This window comes from Mastigoproctus giganteus, chromosome 6, assembly GCF_048544385.1.
Source record: "Mastigoproctus giganteus isolate SK-2022 chromosome 6, ASM4854438v1, whole genome shotgun sequence".
Taxonomy (NCBI): domain Eukaryota; kingdom Metazoa; phylum Arthropoda; class Arachnida; order Uropygi; family Thelyphonidae; genus Mastigoproctus; species Mastigoproctus giganteus.
In genome coordinates this window covers 43,970,074-43,994,730 of record NC_143580.1, presented here as the reverse complement: position 1 = coordinate 43,994,730, position 24,657 = coordinate 43,970,074, and the positions used below count along the sequence as shown (strand labels likewise).

The following is a 24,657-nucleotide window of genomic DNA, read 5'->3' as shown; positions in this document are numbered from 1 at the left end:
ATTTGTCATGATTTGGCGCCTCCATCCATTTAGTTCACTCCTCACACATGAATAATAAAGGGTTTGGTAACTGAGATGTTCAATGACTGCAGTGGGCTAATGCTTCCTGAAATTACAGCTGTATTTCCTTCAGAAACAGTCCATAGTCCTTTTTGTGGCATCTGTTACTGTGATTAAAAATGATCACACAAAAGAGCTTCTAGCTTTCTTTAGAATACTTGGACATTTTGACTATTGTCTCTAGTTGCGGTTAGAAATAAAAATTTCATTTCATGCACCTAGCCTTACTTTTGGATCATAAGATCTTAGGCACTTTTAGCCAACTTGTTTTTGGGGGAGGGAGAGGTACAGTCTCGAAAATATGGTATTTACAATTATTTTAAAAGGTGATTGCAAGATTCCTAAGGATACTTACGAAGAACAACATTTTACTCTTTATCATCACAACGGCTGACATGCCTGGAGGAGCATATGATGGTGCAGCTGGAGGAAATGTTAAACACCAATGTACAGCCCACTTCAACGGCCTGTCAGGAAACTAGATAATGCACAAAAACAAATTATTACCAGTAATAATTAATGTTATGCATTAAGTACTAAAAATAAAACCTTCAAAATTTGTGTGTAAAGGTTACTATTATCTTCAATTAAACATTTTTAAAATATTATATTTATAAAAAAATTTAAATAATGAATAAATATAAATTTTACCATTTCCAAACGCATAATATGGATGCAATCCTTTAGCATTCGTAAAGGCGCATTTAAGATTCTTCCAAATGCTAAAAAGGCATTTGGTTTATATGGTGCACTGACTACCTAAAAGAGAAAAAATATAGTTTTGTAAAAGATGTAGTAAAATTCAGAAATTCAGCACAATTATTTTTGAAATATAATTACATTTAATCAATATTGAACATCTGGGAATTAATACAACTGTTTATCAAAAGTATGTTAAATACAGAATCATCAGAGGTTAACCAACCCGAATGCTGCTTTTTTTTTCTTCTTTTTTTTTCCCTCCTCATTTTTTTTTTTTTTTGTCAAAAAAGTGTCTTGTGCATATTTTACTCATAAATACATTGATTATAATAATTAATAATAATAAACCCTGTGCACTTGGTACCAGTACCTGTCACAGGATAGAAACTCCCCATCAGGGAGAAATAATAATAATAATAATAATAATAATAGAATTTTTCCTTTCTGTAACATATACCTAAATTTAAAATAACTTTAGGAGAGAATCTACTTTCCTACATTATAGAAGGCCAGAAAGTACACGATACACTAACGCATGGCAGTGTCTACAATTCAAATAATATGAAATAAACTTCATAACTTATATTAAAAGAAACTAAAGCCACAGGCCATATACTTATATACACGTATACATGCCATATATATGTTTGTTATTACTGTATTTTTTTGAATAAAACTTTAGTTCTTGTGGAAAATTAATGTTATTTATCTCTTGGGTGAAAATTTATTTCAAGTTTCTTTACAAAAAAAAAAAAAAAAATATATATATATATATATATATACAGGCTGGCTTCAATTAACATGATTAATTGGTCCCACAAGCACATCGCACAAAATGGAAACGCATTAATCGAATATAATAGTCAATAGGAAAAATTATAATTGGTCTTTGACCTTCTGGAATGTCTATAAAGAATTTTAAAAATACCTTTTAAATAATTTTTTAACTGAATACAATGTAAAATATAATGAAAATAATTATGGAATTAAATGTTTATTGCATAAAACAGTGGTTCCCAAACTGCGCCGCGGAATATTTTAAATGTTCGAGGGAAACACAGCGATACTCAACATCTGTCGGACACTGCGCGAACTACTAGCTGGAGGTAGTTCACAGTTTCAACATTTCTTATTAAGTTGTTTGGACCGAACTACTAAACGGAACTGTTAGGTATTTCTTTTGGTCTGGGTGCGCCGTGAAAAAATTACTAAGGGCGCCCTGAACCAAGAAAGTTTGGGAACCTCTGACATAAAATACACAATGAAGAAATGACCGTTGCGGAAATATTTGAACAGCATAGACTTTCTCTTTTTATCAATCAATTTCCGTTAGCTGACAATCTTCTCTGGGCCCTGGCGAAATAAATATCGCAGAGACCCTCAAACCTTTGGTTTGAGGTTCTCTGCAATACGAAAGATTTCATCAAGTTCTTTTACCGTTATCTCCTTCGTGGTAACATTTTCATCTGGCTCATTTAAAAATTTGAATTGTTAAATGCAAGTCTGCATTGATTTTATTAGCGGGAGACAAACAAGTAACATGTCTTCTTCCAATGGTTGATGGAACACACCGAGGCAGGCAGCAGGCAAACATTTGTTTATTGCCCGTCTGACACGCCGTAAGGTTAACGCACGATTCAAACCTTTTCAACTATCGCATAAAAAAAAAAGATCGCGTTAACTGGAAATTTGCATCTTGTAAAGTGAAAAGTGGTAATAATTTTTTCAAATAGCAGTAACTGAAACATGCATTAATCAAACTCACGTTATGTGAGGCCTGGCTGTGTATTTATATATCTAAATACAGTAAACCCCCGAACCTAAGGGGGCATAAATTCAAATTAAGAAAAGACAGATGTAGATTAGATGTGCGGAAATTTGCCTTTAGCCAGCGGGTGGTTAATTGCTGGAACAAACTTCCATCTGTCATTGTGGAAGTTGATAGGTTGAATAAATTTAAGGAGGAACTGGACAGGCATTTGGAGGGAATGGTGTGATTTTTTTTTTTTTTTTTTTTGGCCGATGCTGCATAAGCTCATACATTTGCTTTCTTGCATCACATGCCACTACTACTATTACTATTCACGGGGGTTACATTCCTGAGAAATGTCGCGAATACTGAGTTATTGCTCCCATAGTAATAAAGGGGTTCCGTTCCACAGTATGAAATATGTAAGAAAAACTAGTCTAAAATTTTGTCTAGGTATGTATTATATGTACCATCATAATATGACTATGTACATAGACAGTACATAGTGAAATGCAAGCATATGGCATCGAAATGAAAATAAGAAACAATTTAATGTTAAATGTAATATTTATTAGAAATTTCAAATTTCTAATAAAGATTATTTAAGCCACGCCCATGTTTTTTTATGGCGGGAAATGTTCACGGTGCTTTAAAATTCACATTTTTTTTAGGTTTCATTTAATATTAAATCAGCGACAGCGAATACATGAAACCGCGAATAGCGGGGGTTTACTGTATATATAAATATATATATATATATAAATATGTAAAAATAAACAACTCACTTTTGTGTCAAAAAACCTTTCAAGTATTTGAAGCTCTTCAGTACCCCACTGTTCCTTAAAATCTGGATTAGGAGTCAGCTTCAGATGGAGGGACTGGAGTGTTGTTGTGTTGAGTGTAACTCTACACTGCAGACTCTCCACTTTGAACTGCATTACTCCAGGCTCTGCTAGCATATATATCATCTGCAATGTTTTAAATATTATTAATTAAATGATAAAATATTAAATTTAGTAGAAAGCATTTTATTCACACTGTTTAGTACTGTGTTGTGGTGGTGACTTCTGTTGCAATAATAGTCACCACAACATTAAACCAGTACCTCATTGTTTGCATGGAGAGGATAAGGACCAACTGGAGTGGGTGTTAAGTTCCCAGTTTATAATATATTTTTGCTCAATTATATTTTGGTACTTTTCAATATGTTTTTATATAGTGATTGACCATTAATTTTTTTCAGCTGTACACTAAACAGAAATACAGAGATCATTGGATTGTACAGTTATTTTGTATTTGGATATTAATTAAGAGTATTTTTTAATTTTGAATGATATGAGGTGTGGCTATTAAATAAGTTGTTTGCTACATCATATTCCAACATGCTCATTCACTATGCAGTGAGACAGGTTTCATTACCTTGCATTTTTTCAGTTTGCCAGAAAAATGACAGACAAAAGAATCAAACAACGAATCATCCTCAAATTTTTAACAAAACTAAAGAAAACAGTAACTAACAGTTATGAGTTGTTACATCAAGTTTATGGGGAAGATATTATGTTAAGAGCTCCTGTGTTTGAAGGGCATAAAAGATTTTTAGAAGGAAGACAGAAATGTGGCATATGATGAATGACTAAATCATCCAGTATCCACGAAAACTGATGAAAATGTGGACCAGGCAAGGGCATTGATTAGAAGTGGGCATCATTTAGGAAATTAGAATGTTTGCAACAGAACTCAATATGGACCAAGAAACAGTTAGACAAATTTTAACTGAAAATTTAGGCATGAGAAAAGTGCATGCCAAGAGAGCACCAAAAATTTTGATGGAAGGTCAAATAATGAAAAGACTCCAAGTTTGTGAAGATGTATTGAAAAAAACTGAAGATCTGGACTTTCTGAGTACTGTAATTACTTGCAATGAAAGTTGGCTGTTCTAGTATGATCCAGAAACCAAAAGAACGTGATGGAAGACAAAACAGTCCTCCCCCCAAAAAAAAGTCAAAATTAAAAATGAAAACAATGCTTCTTGTTTTCTTTGATATTAATGGAATTAATATTACTGAATATGTCCCACCAAATTGAAGTTCTGACAAGACTGCTTGAAGAAATTCAAAGGAAGAGACCACCAGAACTGTGGAAGGAGTTCTGGTGGTCTGAAGGAGCTCCATCAAGACAATGCTCCAGCACACAATGCATTCTGTCATGAGCATGCACCCTACTTACTAGGCTAGCCCCTTGACTTTTTTCTCCTCCCTAAACTGAAAGGTGTCTTAAGGGAACCCATTTTCAGTCCAGTGAAGATAGTGAGAAAAAAAAAATGACTGAAGTATTAAAAAGGCTTACAGAAGATGACTTCCAGAAATGTTTCTGTGCTTGGAAGAAATGTATGGAATGGTGTATGTAAGTTCAATTATTTTAAAGAGGATAACTTGTAAAGAAAGAAATATTTCATTATATTTATTTTATTGCAACAGTCTTGTTAGTTAATAGCCATAATCTTGTATTATTAGTTGTAGCATTGTGAGGTTACTATCATTTTAACATTAGTTTTTTTTTTTTCAATAACATTACATTTTATACATTATTGCAATAGGAATTTGTATCTGTTTTTTTGCTATATTTTTATAGGAAAATGTCATTATTTCCTAAGTTTGGTACAATGGAAATGTTCGCAGTTGCACCTTTACAGATATCAAAACATGGGCATGACAGACGTGGATTAATCTTGTAACTACAGGTTGAATCATTATGGTGGTGGTGGTGGTGGTGGTTGGGGAAGGGAGGGAAACAGGTTGGAAACGGAACATATAGTAATATTGCTAACAAATAACTTCCAGATATCCAAGTAAGAAATTAAATGGTTTTTTTTTTTTTTTTTTTAACACAAACTTTATAAGAAGTATAGAACCAATTATAAGAAATATAGAACCAACAATACTTCATGGCAAGAGTAACCTACAATACCCTGTAAAAGTAAAGCATTCACTTAAAACAACTTCAAGATGCATAATAGGATTAAAATAACAATAACATAGTAGATAATCAATATCTACTTCGGTTATCTGTAAAGTTTCATCTTCCAGTGAATACTCCTACATTATATTTCTTATTTCTTCCTGCATCTATTCCTCCGCTATAAGATTAATGCACTCCTGATTGCTTACGTTCCACTTTCTTGAAGATGCAACTATAAAAAGCTTAATTCATCCTTAATTTACAAAATGATTAAAATTTTAACATTTTAATAGGATAAATATATATTAAAATTTGCTTGGAACTGTCTTGGGTTTTAAGTTTAAATTGCATAACATTTGCATCTCTTCTCTATAATTTATGGGTTTAAGAATTTTTTTCTATTTACAGATTTTGTTTATTTTAACATGGCAGTGTCATGCTAAACCTAATAAGTGTAGGACAAAACAATCTTTGTGTAAAATTGATGATTCAGAGTTAATGACTAAAATTTTCTCTTCCTAATAAAACTAAAATTTTAGAGTTTTTGTAAACCCTATAAAATTTCACTAAGTAATGCTGAAAGCACATGAACTTCAGAATTATAAGAATTCATGCATCTATTTTTGTTCAGTGATTACACTGCAGTTCATAAGTATTTCCGTAAAGGGGGGAAAATACATATACATATATAAAATAATAATAAGAACAAAATATATTTTTAACAGATATATCCAAGATATATGTCCAAGTGCATAATTTTGAAAATTTTGTTGTTTAATGATATGAGAAATTTAAAAATAGAAGTGACTAACAGCAACACGCAAAATATATAAACTATGTGCTTAAAATTTTTACCCTTAGTTTTATAAACTGGAAAATGTAATGAATTATTAGTTTCATGTTTATAATGTTTTCTTTTTTATTCTGCACAGAATTAGCCGTTTTTTTTTTTAAAACAAATATGTAAAAATATATATATATTTCTTTAAAAATATAAAAAGTTACATATAATAATGCAATAAATTAGTAAAGGCTAAGCATCAATATATCCAAGCAGAATAAAAAATAAAATAAAATAAATAAAAAAACTCTTTCCACAAATAAAAAAAGAAAGCTCTGCACTTTTCAGATGCAGCATGGCCACTTTTGTTATGATAGAGGTCATGACCACTGCCTGGTTAAAATTTTTCTAAGATGTTGGCAATTTGAATTTTATTTACACTGTTTAGTTTTATATTGTGATAGTGTTTTCTGCAATCGCAAGTATATATCAGTTAAGCCTCATTTAAGTGTAATCTATTATAATTATCAAAACCATTCTTGACTACATGTTTGTTCATAATATTTGGCTTCAAAATGCAAAAATAAATTGTATATCATGTGAAAAGTCTCAATCAGGAACTGAGTTGATGATATTAACCAGAATGACATTGTTAATCAGGACATTATATGCATGATTCTAAAAGTTGAATAAGAGTATGAGTTGAATATGATATAAGGAGTTTCATGTATAATCAAATACAGACGCAAGTCCCCCCTACAACTAATCCTTGTTTGGCAAAAAATTGAAAGAACTAATATAAATGAGAGATCCACTTAATGTTTTTGATCTTTATAACCAACCTCCACAGAACTTATCAAGTGCAAATAACAGAAATCCATCACAGAATCTGACGTTCCTCCAAACAAAGTAAAATCATTACTTTGCAAATGCATTGTATACATATACTAAATATGTAATCATACTATTAATTCTAAACATTTATAACATATATTCTTAAATCTTTAAATCAAAAACATTCGTTATTAAATTAAATCATCTTTCACTATAAGGCCCAAACTGCTTTTTCAGAGTAGGCTTTGAATGCCAAATATGTATTAAAAGTAGACTCAAACCTCCATCAAGGAAATCTGCACCAAAAATAATCTATCAAAAGGTTTTATGAAGTAACATATTCTATATTTCATGACAGCATTGTGAGTCAATGTTATTTCAGTTGTGTCATTGCACAAGACAATATAGTTAGTAGAACTTTCATATCTGCTGAAGCATTTTGGAATAAACAATACCACATTCATATATATTTGATCAGGTAAAACTTTTACACATACCAAATCATAAGAAAAGTTTTGCATACAGCATGAGTAAAAATTATAGAAATGATCAATGCATAACAACCGTCTGCGTATTTTTAACATGGTGATTGGTTCTTCAAATCAGTGTTCAAAGTTTTCATTAAAGGTGCTAAATTATCGCATCAAGCAAATTATCAAAAACGTTTATTTAAAAGTTAATGTCGATAAACTCACTGACATTTAAATATATTAATTTATACACACTATACATAAATAAATTTATATATGCCTCTGTAAATGTACTTCTATTTGAAAAATCCAATTAAACAGGTCTGAATAGTCTACCCTTTGTTGCAGAAATAGGCTTCCGTGTGCATTAATACATTTGGAACTAGGTAAATAGGATGCTCCCATAGACTCAACACTGACTCACGATGCTGTGCAAAGTATAGCACAAAATATTGTTAACCAGACTAAACTAAATTTAAGCATTTTAAATAAAAGTTTTTCCTAATTATTATTTTTAAATAACCATTTTTCTTTTATGGAAAAATATTTTTGAATGTGTGCTGGCAAATGTTAAAAGTTAGTACTATATTTCATACATTTAATATTATTTTTAAAATATCTGCACAAAAGGCAATTTTAATTACTTTAAATATTGTAAAGCAGCATGCCACAATAGGTCAATTTGTTTGGATAAAATTTTTGATTGGTTCATGCAAGCACAATATTTTGGGGAGAGGGGGATATGTTGGTTGAGCTCCACTCTCTCAAATAACTACTATCAGTACACACACTGGAGAAAAAACACAACCCTTTGTATTAAGACAGTCACAGAGGCTGTCTTGGGGATTGCTACGGGGATTGTAACCCCCCATGGATATTTACCAAACTGTCATAACTGCTACCATTACAACTTTTTTATTTACCTCCAGGGTACCAGAAAATCCTAAACACACACACCAAAAAATATGAACATAAAAAAAATATGAAAAAATATTAAGACAATCACAAAGAGAAGATATGCAAATATATATAAAGAAAACTGTGATGTGGGGTGATGATGTGTTGTCTTGTAGAGCATAAAGACTGCGCAAGCTGTTCAACTACAATAATCTGTTCAGCTACAATAAGCCAGAATACAAGGAGCCACGATCCAAATTAAGAAAAGAAGACATAACTGGTTTCTCAAAAGTATCCATCTCAAACATTTTTAATGACTGGAAAGCAAGTGGTTCTTCCACATCTCAAAGGCATAAATGTGGCAGAAAAACAATACTTCAAAGGCAAAGCTGTTGTACTCTAAGGAGGACTGTATGGAAAAATAAGGTATCCAGTATGCAGCAAATAACATTTGAATTCAACCAAGCTTAGAACTGTCCTATTTCAACCTGCATCATGCACAGGGAATTGAAAAAAATTGGGTACTGGCAGTCACCTGCCTATTTGGAAGCCACTTTTTTAAGAGAAAAACAGAAAATTCCACTTGCAATGGTGCTGAGAATGTTATGATTGGACAGTGGAACAGAGGAAGAAAGTCAAGTTGTCAGATGAATCATGATACACTTTGTTTTGCACTGATGGTAGACAGAGAGTGTGGCAAGAAACTCATGAAGTGATGGACCCACTTTACATTGTTAAGATAATCCAAGCAACTGGAGGTATCGTGGTATGGGGAATGTTTTGGCATGGATTGGGTTTGTTGATACTGCTGGAAGGTCAAATGTCATTCAGGGAGTACCTGAATTTTGTATCAGATCTACTGAAAGATGAACACCTGCAATGTTACATTTTTATTCTGAGGGTTATGGCCACTTTATGGATGACAATGCAATAGCGCATCATGCAAAAATGGTTCAAAGAACATGACAGATTTCCATCATCTTCCTTGGCCCCACATGTGATATTTCGCTGGAAGAATGGTCACAATTAGACAAAAATGCACTAAAACACCTTAATGAATCCACACTGCACCATACACTTGTCATTCAAAACAAAGGTGGCCTGATTTGATACTGAATAAAAATATTTGCTTTTTTTGGCCAGTGTGTGCGTATATATTAATTTAAAAAAAGTCAGTTATTAGATTGAGAAGCATCCTGGAATATGTGAAATTTATATAACTTAATTCATTAAGTTCATCGTGGTGTAAAATGGCCAAATGTCATTAATATAAGCATTGAACATATTTATGTATGTTAGTTTTATGGTAATATAGAAGCACAATATGCTAAGATATGTGAAATAATTAGTGACTATAAAAAATACAAACAAAACTTACACTATCATCATTCTGAATAACTCTCTGTAGGTTTTTTCGCATAAACACACATCCAAGAAATCTCTCAAGTGGTGAGTAATGAAATGGACCTTGAGTTTGTGGAGTTACTCCTGGTTGGGATACAGGCACTGGACTAGGAGAACACAACAAATCAAAGGCTTTGTGAGACAACAGAGTTGGGCTGGCTGCTGCCCAGGAACGCTGAGGAAGAACTCGTGATGTTGAAGCTACAGACATAAAAAGAGATATATACACACACACACATATATCATAAAGGAATAGGTGAAACTGTATTAATATACTAACAATGCTGATGGAGATAGATATATGTAGAAATGAGATATGAAATACATCTTCGAGTGCAAAGTACCTAAAGAAGAATATAAAGTATAAATTAAGAACTGAAGCACAAATATGGTAATGGAAACATTTTCCTTCTTTAATTTTGGAAATAATAAAAAAGGGTTCAAGATCACAGCTGTAGGGCAGATGAGGAACACATCTGATGTTAATGCTGCTAAGTACTTTATGACAGTATGAGATCTCGCAGTGTCATGATGCGGCATCCACCCACCTGCATATATTGTGGTCATTTGCAGTGAATGTGATCCTCAAAGTGTGTGGTACAGTTCCATGGTAAGACCCCATAACAGTCATAGGATGTAGTACAATATGCTGGGGAACCATTCCTTGAATGTAAAAAAAAAAAAAGAAAAAAAGAGAGATGACCATAACCTTTTTTGCAGCGGCCACATTTTTTTTTTTTTTTTTTTTTTGGGTGTTGCCAATGATGTAGACTTCCAGAGTTTTGTTGCTCACACTCTGGGTCGAAATGACAAAACCATGTCTCATCTGCTATTATCACCTTGTACAGAACTTCATCTTCAGTAACCATCTGTTGTAGCTCCTAACAAAACTCCATGCAAACTTGTTGCTCAGGTGTGGCCTTGTAACCCAGTGTGCACAAACACGTTATGTGAAAATAGTTATGGAGAAACAGTGTGTGCTTCCTACTGACATTCTCAATATCTCTGCCAGTTGCCTCACTGATATATGTTTTTCTCTCACAATCACAGAAGCAGTCTATATGGTTTCTGTGGTGATATAGGAGTGGTTGGAACTCCAGAAATGCCGATTTTTGCGATTGAATTATGTCCATCTTTAAACATTTAAAACCATCTGCGAGCTGTGCTATGTGGAAACCTAGATTCACCATAAGCCTCTTTTCACATTTCATACCCTTCAGCTGATGTTTTCTTGAGAGAAACAAAATATCTCTTGAACAATATTTCTTAGTTGGTATGAAAATTCTAGTAGCTTCCAAGATTATTTCTTTCAATGCTTCCCATTTTGAATTTGCTGTTGGTAACATCACCAGTTGGTCCCACCGTATAGAATTTAAATACTGTCTCAGACCACTGTAGTCACCTTTATAAAAGCAAAAACTCTCCCTTTACTCCTGATGGTAGTTACCTCTTTGAGTATATCCCACTTCAGCACACTGAGATCACTGCCACCTAGTGGTTCCTCTATCTGCAGATTCTTAATGCATGAAGAATCACTACTGATAATCAGATCAAGAGTATTCCTACCTCTAGTTGCCTCCCGAACATGCTGCTCTAGAAAACAATCAACCAATAAAGCCACAAAAGCCTTGCTAGTGTGTGAGTGACCTACCCACAAATTCCAGTCAATCTTTGGAAAATTAAAATCCCCCATTATAAGACACTCTGATTTACTGGCCCACTCTATTTCTCTGCACAACTGCTCATTATACTCATTAGATTCATTAGGCCTATAACACACACCTACTCTCATTTTTCCTTTCCCAGTGCTTATGTCACACCAAACAGACTCAACATTGCATTGTCCACCAACATCAATTGGATGCACTTCCTTAGATTTTGTGTTTCTTAACTAACAGCATAACCCCTCCTCCCTTCCTGTTCTGTTTATCCTTTCTGTACACATTGTCCTCCCCAAATTCCAATTCTGCATTACTTATGTCTGTGTGACACCACGTCTCTGATATCCCAACAATATCTGCCTTTTAATGTCTTGACTAGCACTTCAAGCTCATCAAATTTATTAACTATATTACTAGCATTGGTGTACATCAAGTATACATGCACCTGTTTCTACTCTTAGTTACCCTAACACAGCCCATCTATTTACTTGTTCCACTATGACTCTCAGCAGTCCTGGTGCCTTGCTTTCCATGCTGCTGCTCAATTAGATTTCAATAGAAGCAGTGCAAGAATCACTTTCACCTCTGTCAGCGGCTACTGTTAATCTATTAGTCTGTGTATTCCCCCCAAGCTAGTAGTTTCCGACCCACCCAACTCTGCCTTGATAGCATCAGCAAATATTCTTGCACCCTTTCTATTTAACTGTATCCTATTCCTGTAGAAGTAGTCTCTCCTGTTAACAAGCACAGACCAGGCTGAAAAAAATTCTACCCTTGATCCTTGCACAATCTGTCCACGGCCGAATTGATCGACAAGGCTCTCATCATATACTCCCTCCTATCGTGTCTGGACGGAATCGCAGACACTTTCAAATCCAACCCTAACTCATGGCTTTTTTTCAACACTGACCTGTACTTGTTAAGTAATTCTGCCGGTCTCCTACTTTTAATATCATTAGTACCAACGTATACAACAATATCACCCTTTGTGCCCTTAAAAGATATCTGCTCTACAATGTCATCAACCTTTGCCCCTGGCAGACATACCCTGGTCCTGTTCCACCTATCCTTTTTGCACAATATGTTTTCAGTTTCCCTGACAATAGAGTCGCCGACAACAACTAGTTCCTTTGGGACCAGCACATTCTGTCTTGGGGGTTTGCCACTGTGTTGCATGATGCTCAAGTGCAAGTTCTGGCATTGATGTGGGCAGCTGAGAGCTTGATGGGTCCTCAATTTAAATCCTTCGAGAGCATCCACCCTGTCCTAATTTCACTGAATTGGTGCCTGATATCCTATTCCACTCCTTACATCGTGCACACACAAAAACATCCCCCTTGGCAATATCATGTCCCGTTCCTGATGTTCCACAAACATCAAACAAGCAGTGCATTTCAAAAGGCTGTGATTCAGAGGACAACCGCCTTCCTCAGTTCTCCCCTGAGCCACAGCACTTCCATTAGTTTTAGCCTTTTGCTTTGCTGCTCTGGTCTGAGTCATGATTTCTATTCAATTTCAAATAAAATTCCAATACAAAATATAACCCTAAACATATCCCAATGCAGTTATAACACTATATATATGTATTTCAGTATCGAATATTATCTCCGAGTTACGTTATATGATTTTATCTCCTGTCAAGTTATATGTATTAATTTATAATGTTATGTTTGTAAAAACTAAGTAGTTATATGTATTTAGTTAAAAAAGTACAATTTAATTGACAATGAAATTTAATAAGATTAGTAAATTTTACTGATTAACTGATACTACTATACTCGCTATCTAGTTTTCCGTTAAATCTTATGCTATCTAGTTCGGGGTACACGTTGTATTGTATAACAATGGTGGCAAGTTATGAATGATAAATCTATGGACACGAGGTATTAATTACCTCGTGTCCATAGATAATTTAATCTAACAATTAAGTCAATAAACCAGCTAAATATAATTAAAAACTCTGCATTCGCAGGAGCTGTAAAACTTGTCCAACACATGGATTAGATACCCTTACCGATACTAAGTAATAACCTACAAAATCTCTATCTAAGTTCAAATTAAACTAAAGTATTATTATGAATATAAAGCAACTCTCGAAAATAAATTAATATGCCAATTTTAATAACTAAGATTATAACATGGGCTGCATTAGTTATCCTAATGCAGCCAATGTATTTTCTTGTTCCATGATAACTCAGAGCAGGCCTTAAAATTTCAAACATCTTGCTTCTCAGGCTGCTGCACATTCCAAAAGAAGTAGTATAAGAAAACTTTTCTATTAGCTGGAGCCATAAAAACTTTGTCTGTTCATGTGTACCCTTGATAAGGTCCAGTTTTCTCAAGTAAGAGGAAGAATGCCATCAAAATTTAGTTTGTTCAATCCACTCAAGGCCTTAATCAGATCTCTCTACAGGTGCCTAGTCTCCCAACACTGCAATCTGCAGCCTTTGTAAGAGCACCGTTTTGTTCCCTTCAATAAGCAAAGAAATCTTTGCTGCTTTCTTTGTCAGAGACTTCTCATAATCTGCCTTAGCTTGGCTAACCTCATTTGTGATTTGATCACAGACTACTTTTTGTCTACCATAGGCTTCTGTATCGCCTAATACTTTATATGTATCCTTTGCATTTTTTTTTTTTCTCTGCCACAAGTCTCATCAGTTCATCTCACATCCATTTACATCTATGCCTTAAAGTACTTCTTTGTTGGTAGGAAAGTCTAGTAGCTTCTATGATTGCTCCCTTAATGCTTGCCATTTATAAATTTGCTATTGGTAACAATTAGTTGGTCCCACTACACAGAATTTATAAACTGACTGGATGAACTGCCTTATATTTAATATGCTTCTTAACTAGGAGCACAACTCTCCATCCCTCCTGTCCTTGTATATATTGTACTCCCCATATTCAAATTCGGCATTGTTTATGTCTGAGTGACACCATTTCTTCACTATCCCTACAATAACTGCATTTGATGACTTAATCAGTACTTCAAATTCATCAAATTAATATTCAATGCTCCTAGCATTAGCATACATGCACATGTTCTTACTCTTAGTTATCCTAATGCAGCCCATGTATTTCCTTGTTCCATGATAACTCAAGCAGGCCTTAATTTCAAACACCTTGCTTCGCAGGCTGCTGCACATTCCAAAAGAAGTAGTACAAGAATCACTTTCACCCATGATTGCAGCTCTAGTTAATCTATTAGTCTGTGTATCCCCCCCCTCCAAGCTAGCAGTTTTTCGATCTGCCTATTACTGCCTTGATATCATCAGCAAATATTCTTGTACTCTTTCTTTTTAAGTGTATCTCATCCCTGTAAAACAGTCTCTCCTGTTAAAAAGTACAAACCACACTGAGAAAAATTTTACCTCATGATCTTGTACATCCTTTCTAGGGTCAAATTGTTTGAAAAGGCTCTTCAACATGTACTTCCTCCTATTGTGTCTGGGCAGAATTGCAAACGCTTTCAAATTCAATCCTAACTCATGACTTTTTCCCCAACACTTCCCTGTACTTGCTAAGTAAGTCCCTGGAGATCGTACTCTTTCTTAACATCGTTAATGCCTACGTGTATAACAATATCACCTTTTATGCCCTTAAAATATGATATGTGCTCTACAATGTCATCTACTTTTGTCGTTGGTCCTATTCCACCTATCCTTTCACAATATATTTCTCATTTCCCTGACAACAGAGTCACCAACAATAACTACCTCTTGCAGGACCAGTGTATTCTGCCTTGAGGATTGTTGCTGTATTGCCTGGTGCAGTAGTGTGAGCTCTGGTATTGAGATGGGCAGATGAGAGCTCGATGCCTCCCCCCATTTTAATTCCTTCGAGGGCACCCACCCTACTCTTCAAGCTCTCATAAACCCCATTAGAATGCTGAGTTGGGGCCTAATTTATTCACACTCTCTGCCCTGATCTCTCTCTCTCACACTCACAGAGAGAGAGAGAGAGAGAGAGAGAGAGAGAGAGAGAGAGAGAGAGAGAGAGAGAGAGAGAGAGAGAGAGAGAGAGAGAGATCCCCCTTAGCTGTATCATGTCCTGTTCCAGAAAGCCAGCAAATATTGCACAAGTTGCACATTTTGTTAAGCCATGATTCATAGAAGTTTTTATTGGGTTCTTTTTTTGTTTCTGATGAAGAAGTCATTAATGAAGTTGTAATAGGCTTGATATCAGAGTCATAAATGATAATATCCAAGGTAAGCTGCTTCAACAAAATCTAGATCAGTTGTAAGGGATAATATTGAAAATGAGTACAATACAATTATTATTAACTGAAATGTAGTTCTACATTTTGGTAATAGTAATCAAAGTTTCTTACTACTAAGAAACTTTGATTACTACATGAAATTAGTAATAGCAGTGCAGACAGGCTGCTAGAACAGCACATGGTATTTTATCAATAATGTGTAGGAATTTTGCAATAAGGGTGTGTGTATATCCCATTATAGAGTCTACCATTCTTCAGTGCGATGAGCGCTGGCATTCGTCATGTGTGCGTAATTTTGCATTATCGGCACTGGACACATGATCGTGCCCAGTCAACTCCCATTATTTCATTTATTTAAAACACACACACACCCCATTCACTGTTTAGCTGAAGAGACACTTCGCCCCAAAAGCTTCTCTATATATTTTATTTTATATCCATTTTTGCTTGTATTTTAACGCTTTCATTTATATCAGTTTTATATCAATTTTAACTTATATTTTATGTATTTTTAATTTTAATAAAATTATTTTAAATCAGTCTTTCAGTCATTATTAGAGAAAAATACATAGTTGTTTCCTGCTTTTATTGTTAGATCTAAAGTTGACCTGTTCTTTCTAAAGAAGCAGTGAGAAGCCCACAGGTTATGGGTCTCTAGAAAACCACATTTAGAAGATATAGTTTCTAGAAGGCTGAAACAGTTTTCACATCAGAAGTTTGTCCCCATTCAAAAAAAAAGAGGCTTAGACAAATAATACTGCCTATCCCCACACAATAAGGGTATTATTGTTCATTATAAGTTTATTCAAAATGGTCGAACTTTCATACAGGTTCTCATTGATTGAAGAATAATATTGTTAGGAGAAATTGATATCAGCTTTTTAAAAACAGTGGTTGGTTTTTCTCCACTATTACAATGCTCCTGTATTCACTACATTCCCCATTCAAGGATTTTTGACTTAAAAAAATAATAATAAATAAATAAAATAAAAATAAAATAATTCTATAGTTCCTCACCCTCCTTACTCATCTTACCTTTCCCCACACAATTTTCTCTTTCCCAAAAGACATTCGAACCATCTAACAAGTTAACAATGCAATGCTACTGGCTCATTGATGAAGATTTCCAATGATTCTTTCAGAACTGGTAGTAACACTTAAACATTTGTATATCACTAGTGGGGAAAGGGGGCCTATTTTTAAGGGGACTTCTTATAAAAAAATGTTGATGTACTCTACTTTTTTTTTTTTTTTTAGAAAAATAGCCTTAGAACCTCTTGATTAAAACTTGTATATCAAACTTCTGGTAGACAAGAAAGTACAGGTATAGTTTTCCAAAATAGAGCTTTTGTCACTGCAGAAAAGTTCTGCAATAACAAAATGAGTAACATCTCATTTTGAACAATCTCCAATTAAAGTAATATTTAGTATATTACCTGGTGGTTTAGCATGATCCCCTGATGTTCCAGCTTGAGGACTATGTAATGCAGGGTGACTACTACTGCCTGGGCTTTGAGCTGTGCCCAGAGAACGAGGAGATGGACGGGGTACAGAAGGGCTGCCTGGCCATGTTCCTGTTGCAGGGGATGACATTGATAAATTTCCTGTAGAACCTGGAGTAGGAAAAGGAGATCCACCTTCTCCATGACCTAATACAAATAACACAAATAAAAATGTAATTTGTATTACAAAAACTGCTGTTCAAATCTTAGTAGATAACTATTATTTTTTCTGAACCACCACACTCAAATGAGTACCAACCAAATTTGAATAAAACCATTTTATAACATCCAGAAAACAAGGGTTCCCAACTGTTGAAAGAAGAAGAAATTATAAATAATGCTTTTTAATGTCGGCAGCATTCTTTATCAACTCGCAACAACAACCATTATAATGGCTGCTCGACATATAGGAAAACATCATACACAGTTGATACTAGACGATGGGACTAGCAAAAGTAGCTAAAATATTATACAGCATGCATTATGATTGCAATAAAATATTCCATAGCCATTCTTCCACTAATAGTTCACACATAAGATAATTTATACAACTTATAACAAGTGTATGTGTTATCAGATATCTAAAAAAAGAACACTAAGGAATATTATATTACAGCAAGCCCTCGTTATAACGCGATTCGCTTTATGCCGATCTTATATTATAACCTGTATCTGGCTATAAGGCTCTTTTACAGATTGAATTTTTGGCATATTTAACGAAATCGTTTCATTTGATGGAGTCGATAGCTTGAAAATGAATAGCAAAACAGCATTAAAATGTTTCCCATGCCAACTTGAGAAATTTTCCCACACTCAGTGAAATTTTCTCACACGCTAATTTAATTGCAGTACAGTGACTTATGTAGTTCCGAGATCAACATTTTAAAAAAATTATCAAGTATATTGCTTGTAATATTTGTGTTATATGCATTTATCCGAAGTCTAGTCATCACTCAGTACAGGTTTTTTTTTTTTTTTTTTTGTTAGTTGTTGGCGCATCAGCTTCTGCGGCCATATTGCACCTCCGAAGGTTTTTTTTTGCATTTTCTACTCTAATCCAAGCCCGAGGCGGGATTCAAACCCGCAACCTTTGGGTTGCCAGGGCAGGCACTTTACTCACCCGGCTAGCCTGGTCAGCACTCAGTACAGTATTAGACATTGTGCATAATGGACAGTTTATTCAAACATTGTATCATAATTAACGCAATCAAAGCAGTTACATTTTTGAAGAGTTAATAATGGCAGATAAGAATGAAAAGCAACGTCTGAATGCAGTACAAAGACTATAAATGTAAGAGAAAGACTGAATTTGAAAATTAAATTAGATGTTTTGAAGTGAATCAATTCCGATCAATGACAAGTGGATGTGTACCATAATTTAGGACTGGCAAGTTTAACTGTAAGAACAATTATAAAAAATAAAGAATTAATTTTAGCAGCGGGAAAGACAGCTGTTAGGATTGAAATGGAGAGACTAATTTTATTGAAGACAATATCCAATGCAGAATTCAGTTAAGTTAAATATTATAAAAAAAAAAAAAAAAAAAAAAAGAGTGAGAGAGATTAGCCTATATGATGATCTGAAGAAAACTCACCTAAAAAAATTTAAAAAAATGTGGAACTATTTAAAACTAGTAAGGGCTGATTCAACAGATTTAAAATCCAGTGAGAGGCTGCAAGTGCAGATCAAGGAGCCGAAACTTTCAAAAAAGAACTTGTTAAAATTATTGAAGACGGGTATTATGTGTTATACTTCTCAAGTTTTTAACATAGATGAAGCAGAACTTTTTTGGAAACGAATGCCTAAAAGAAGTTTCATATTGAAAGAAGAAAAAAACATGCCACGTTTCAAAGCGGCGAAGGATTGGTTGACTTTATTGTTGGGTGGTAATGCTGTGGGGGATTTAAAATTAAAACCCCTTTTAGTTTACCAGGAAGAGGGCCAAAGTACAACCCAAAACTGACACATTTTTCATGATTAAATTTCAATTAAATTCAATTAAATTCATGATTTTAATTGGAATTTTAAGTTTAATTTTGATATGCAAGTAGTTACCACATAATTACATACATATGTAATGGAGAATATTTTATAGGTACAAATATTTGAATATTAAATATTTTGACCGACATTTGTGCATCTTTTCACTACTGTTTATTAGGAAATATCCTATGGCACCAACCGCAACTCACAAATATACATGTTACCTTATGGGAACGTGGCACTCGCTTAACTTTGGATTCACTTAGTGCTCTGTTTTTCCGGAACGAATTATCAGCGTTAAGCAGGGGTCACCTGTATAATACATTCTAACAAAAAACTAAGTTAATGTTAAGATAGCAAAAGCAAAAAAATAGCACTAGGAAGGTTTATGATTAATACATAAATATAATCTAAAATATATATAAAAAGAAAAAGAATTTGATTGAATATCAGAATGAAGTGCCTTGAACAGGTGAGGACCACTAATAGGAACCTAATTTCAGGCTCCTATATGCTCTGGTTGGTCATGACATGTTGCGGTGGCTAATCTCAAAATGGAAAGCCTCAAGCCAATGTCTATGGAGGAAATTATGTGAACTGTCAATAACTCGCATATTGGAGGAAAGAGGGAGCAACTAACAGGAATCTTTCTTTATACTACGATATCACTTATACAAAGGTGCCAAAAATTTTCAGCACTGCCAAAGATTTGCAAATGCAGAGTGCAGTGTTCTTAAAATTCAGTTAGCCATTCTGTATTTGTTCTCTTTGGTATAAACTGAATGGAGCTATAGCAAAAATTTGCTGGTGTGCTACATTTAGCATTATTATACGGTTTCTGGAGCCTTTAAATTTTACATCTTCTCCAAGAATTATGTGCAGAATCACAGAGAATCCATGAAATTGTAATGTGCATTAGATCAATGCTGATTAAGACTGCTTCCTTGTATAATTTTCCACTACTAATACTAATGTTTGTTTCATTAACAGTAGTGCTCTTAAAGAAACTGCATGTTAATAAATGTCATTTTTTAAAGTTTTAAAATGTCAAAAATACTGAATTAAACATTAAAGATGTGTTTTTAGAATTAAACAGGTGGCCACCAAATCTTCTACAGTTAAGTTTTAAAAATATTTAAACTGTTGTGCCATAATAATGACTTTAGATTCCAAGCACCTTGGTTAAAGTCATTTATGTATTTCATTTATGTACAAACTGTCTATGAAGAAAATACAATCACATTAGTTTGTTTTTTAACAAGACTGTATACCCGGACAAAGTTATTTATAAGAAATACCTCTTCTTAAAGCTTTTAAGTTAAAAGGGAAAACAGTAGAGGTTTTGTCCTTAAACGTTTTAAGAAAGCAAATGTCACTGGATTTTGAATTTTGCTTTATGGAAACTTTCTTAAGCATTAAGTAGAACACACACCATCCACCCTGATAACTGAAAAGCAAACAAACAGAAAATAAGATAATCACTTTTTTCACCTTTTCTTTTGAACACTCTTTACATTTTTAAATAAATTAAAATTTAATAAAATTAATTTTTATTCACACAAGCTGAAAATTTCTGAACTCACTCAATTCACTGAAAATGAAACTTCTTTGCTGATAAAATAGCAAGAATAGCAAAAATAAAATTCCAAGCTACAAAACTGATGGACAGGTGGGCACAACATCAAAAAGTCACCAAGTCAAAAAATAGTGAGAACTGAACTTGCTTTAATACAGTATTTAGCAGCACCACAAGTTTGAATTATACCAAAAATTTTATTCATCCTATAAGTCTTTTCATTTATACATTATTTATTTTAGAAGAATAAATGCACAATGCATAATATGTCATGGGTTGAAATTAACTATATAATATTGGTGTAAATACACCATAGGTTACCCATAAGTTTAACTACATAAGTAGTGTTAAGACATCATTAGGTGCCCACTGAGAATAAATAACAGTAGCCTCTTCTATTAGAGAAGTGTTGTTTATTTGAAGTAGTACCAATACCTTGGTATCTCGTTGTGAAGGTAGCTGCAATACGAGATAAAATCTAAAGATGCCTCAACACTACTTATGTAGTTAAACTTATGGGTAAACTGTGGTGTATTTACACCAATATTATGTAATTATTTATTTTAGTATACAGCTTGTTAATATTTTCCTTTCAAGAAGCTCCCACGGTTAATCTTTTTCTGTAAATAGCAACTTATGGATGCACACAAATGCAAAAACAGATTTAATTTCACAAAATCAAGATTAAATTTTGCAGTTGTATCAAACTCCCCCACAGTTGTACTCACAACAAAGGGGTCTGTCTACCGCTCTCTGCTTTTTTAAAGTGACATCAACATAGTTGTTGACTCACTTACTGTAATTAATAAGAACAGTTTGTGCATAGTAACAAAGTTTACGGAGAGAGATAACATAAAATTGGAATTCTCATTATAATCCACGCAAATATTTTATCCATTTTTGCATGGATTATAAGTATTATCTTGCAGATCATCCCATTTTGTATTCTTGTAATGTCAAATGACACAAAGCTGAGAATAGCAATAATGGACTCCAGTGCTGAATAGCTCTCACCATTACCCACACATTCTCAATAAGATGGAGATCAGGTGAATGTGGGTGGCCAGGGAAGATGATGGATATCCGTGCCATGTTCTTTAAATACTTCTTGCATGAGGTGAGAATACAGATGAACATGGGCAAAATTCTAAAATGATATGCTGTCGCATTGTCTTCCATAAAGTGACCATCACCTTTGGAATAAAACAGTAACATTGAAGGGTGCAGAAGTTGATACCGGTGGAAGGTAGAATGCCTGGATGGCATTCAACCATCCACCGGTATCAACGGAACCTAGATTTTGAACAGGCTAAGAGTAGAAAACTTGCTTCTTGCCCTAATAGTAGCCGAGCATTCTGGTCTCTTGCCAAAACTATTGGCCACAACTTTTTCCCATCTCTGCTCCCACCTGTCAAAACCAGATGGTTCTGTTGTCACTTCAGCCAAAGATAAAGCTGACCTGCTAGCATCCCATTTTTCTTACAACCCATGTATTCATGATCTTGGTAAAACACCTCCCACCATTCCCAGCACGCTAAATTCAATGCCTCCTGTGGTCTTCTGTCAAAACGATGTCAGAAGGATTTTGACAAATCTTGATGCTAAGAAAGCTCCAGGTCCTGATGGTATTTCTCCACTTGTTCTCCAAACCTGTGCTCCTGAATTTACCCCTGTTCTTTGCCACCTTTTTTTACTTTCTTATTCCAAAAGTGTTTTTCCTTCTGGTTGGAAATTTGCTTATATCCAGCCAGTTCCTAAAAAGGGTGACATATCCCTCCCATCCAATTATCGTCCCATTGCAATTACTTCTACTCTTTCTAAAGTAATGGAGAAATCAATTAACCGTCAACTCTTAAAACTACCTAGTCTGATGAACAATCACCAGTATGGATTCCGTCAGTGTTGATCCACTGGTGATATTCTGGCTTATGTTACCCATTTATGGACAAATTCAATGGAGAAGTTCGGTGAAACACAAGCAGTTGCTCTTGACATCTCAAAGGCTTTCGATCGTTTTTGGCATAGAGGTCTTCTAAACAAGCTCCCATCTTATGGTTTGCCAACTGCCTTTTGTAACTGGTTATCCAGTTTTCTCTCTGATCGCTCACTGAGGGTGATGGTAGATGGCTCTCTGTCTTCTATCTTCTTCACTAATGCTGGTGTACGCCAAGGTTCACTTCTTTCCCCCACTCTTTTCCTCTTATATATTAATGAACTTCTTCCATTGACTGGAAATCCTATCATAGTTCTGCTGATGATAGCACATTGCATTCCACTTTCCAGTTTGAGAAACCTCGCCCTGCTCAATCAGTTTCAACTTCTCGAATATCCGCTACCAATTCTTTAAATGCCAATCTCCAGATAATTCTCCAGTGGGGCAAAGACAACTTAGTTGATTTCAATCCTTCTAAAACTCAGTCTTGTCTTATATCTTGCAAAAAGGATTCTTCTGCTCCTATGCTTATCTTTGGTGACACTCCAATTTCTAGGCAAAATGATATCTCTTTTGGGGATTACCCTGACTTCTAATCTCTCTTAGCACGAGCATATTACAAATATTGCTTCCTCTGCATCTAAAAAACTTGGTTTTCTCTTTTGCTCTTGGCGTAACTTTTCTTCCAAACAGCTGTTCACTCTGTACAAATCCCAAATCCGCCCCACCATGGAATATTATTCCAACATCTGGGGCGGTGCCACCAAAACCTCTCTCAGGCTTCTATATTCCATTCAGAAGAGGGAAGTTAGGTTAATTAACGACTCCTCTCTAACAGAGAAGTCATTAATTAAGTCTCTCCACTCACTGTCTCATAGACATACTTTTTCTGCTGCATGCCTTTTCTACAGATATTTTGATGGGGACCGTTCTTCTGAGTTGGCTTCAATAATTCCCGCTCTCTCTTTCAAAACAGTCCGAACACGTGCCGCCACCAGCCAACATCCACTTACTTCGAACTTCAAACTCACTGAACCAATTTTCATCTTTCTTGTTTATTTATTCAACTGCCGTTTTCTGAAACAACCTTCCTTCATATGTATTTCCTGAAAATTAGTCTACAGAAGTTGAAGTCTAATGTCAACAAATATTTTCTTTTGTCTTCTCAACCTCCAACTCAAGCACAGTACTAAGTACTATAAGTTCTAATACCTCTTGTGTTTGGGGTTTTCGTAAAAAAAAAAAAAAATTCCCATACCATGATACTGCCTCCAGATGCTTATGTTGTCCTAACAATGCAAAGTGGGTACATCGCTCCATGAGGTTCTCACCACACTCTCTGCCTACCAACAGTGCAAAACAGTATACTGTGCTTCATCTGCCCACATGATTTCCTCCTCTCTTCCACTGTCCAATTATGATATTCTCAGCACAAGTGAATTTTTCTGTTTTTCTCTGAAAAAAGTGGCTTCTGAATGGCAGTTGATTGTCAATACCCAATTTCTTCAATTCCCTGCACATGGTACATGTTGAAATAGGGTAGTTCTAGACTGGTTGAATTCATATGTTATTTGCTGCACACACTGGATGTCCTATTTTTTCATATAGTCTTCCTTAGAGTATGACAGCTTCACCCTTGAAGTATTGTTTTATTGCCACATCTACATCTTTGTAATGTGGAAGAATCAATTGTTTTCAGTCATTAAAACCTTTGAGATGAATGCCTTTGAGAACCAGTTATATATGCTTTGTTTCTTGAATTATGCCTCCTGCTAAACATTTACCCACAATTCACCACACCATAAGACCGTATTCAATGTCAGGTATATCACACGTTTTCCCAATGCTGTCTTCAGGTTACTGCAGTTGAACAGCCTGTGCCGTCTTTATACTCAACAGGGCAACATGTTATCACTCCATTCAATT

The 24,657-nt window shown here is 34.5% G+C and overlaps 1 protein-coding gene across 1 annotated transcript in view; it reads right to left on the bottom strand.

Annotated features, from left to right (window-relative positions):
* The window catches only part of MED14 (mediator complex subunit 14), a 306,818-nt gene that overhangs the window by 14,331 nt on the left and 267,830 nt on the right, over positions 1–24,657 (bottom strand). The window contains exons 30-34 of the mRNA XM_090375928.1: positions 17,173–17,385; positions 9,831–10,057; positions 3,298–3,480; positions 712–819; positions 416–538 (exon numbers count right to left, since the gene is read on the bottom strand). Coding sequence (XP_090232054.1) covers positions 416–538; positions 712–819; positions 3,298–3,480; positions 9,831–10,057; positions 17,173–17,385 — 854 coding nt within the window. The remainder of the gene's footprint in view (positions 1–415; positions 539–711; positions 820–3,297; positions 3,481–9,830; positions 10,058–17,172; positions 17,386–24,657) is intronic.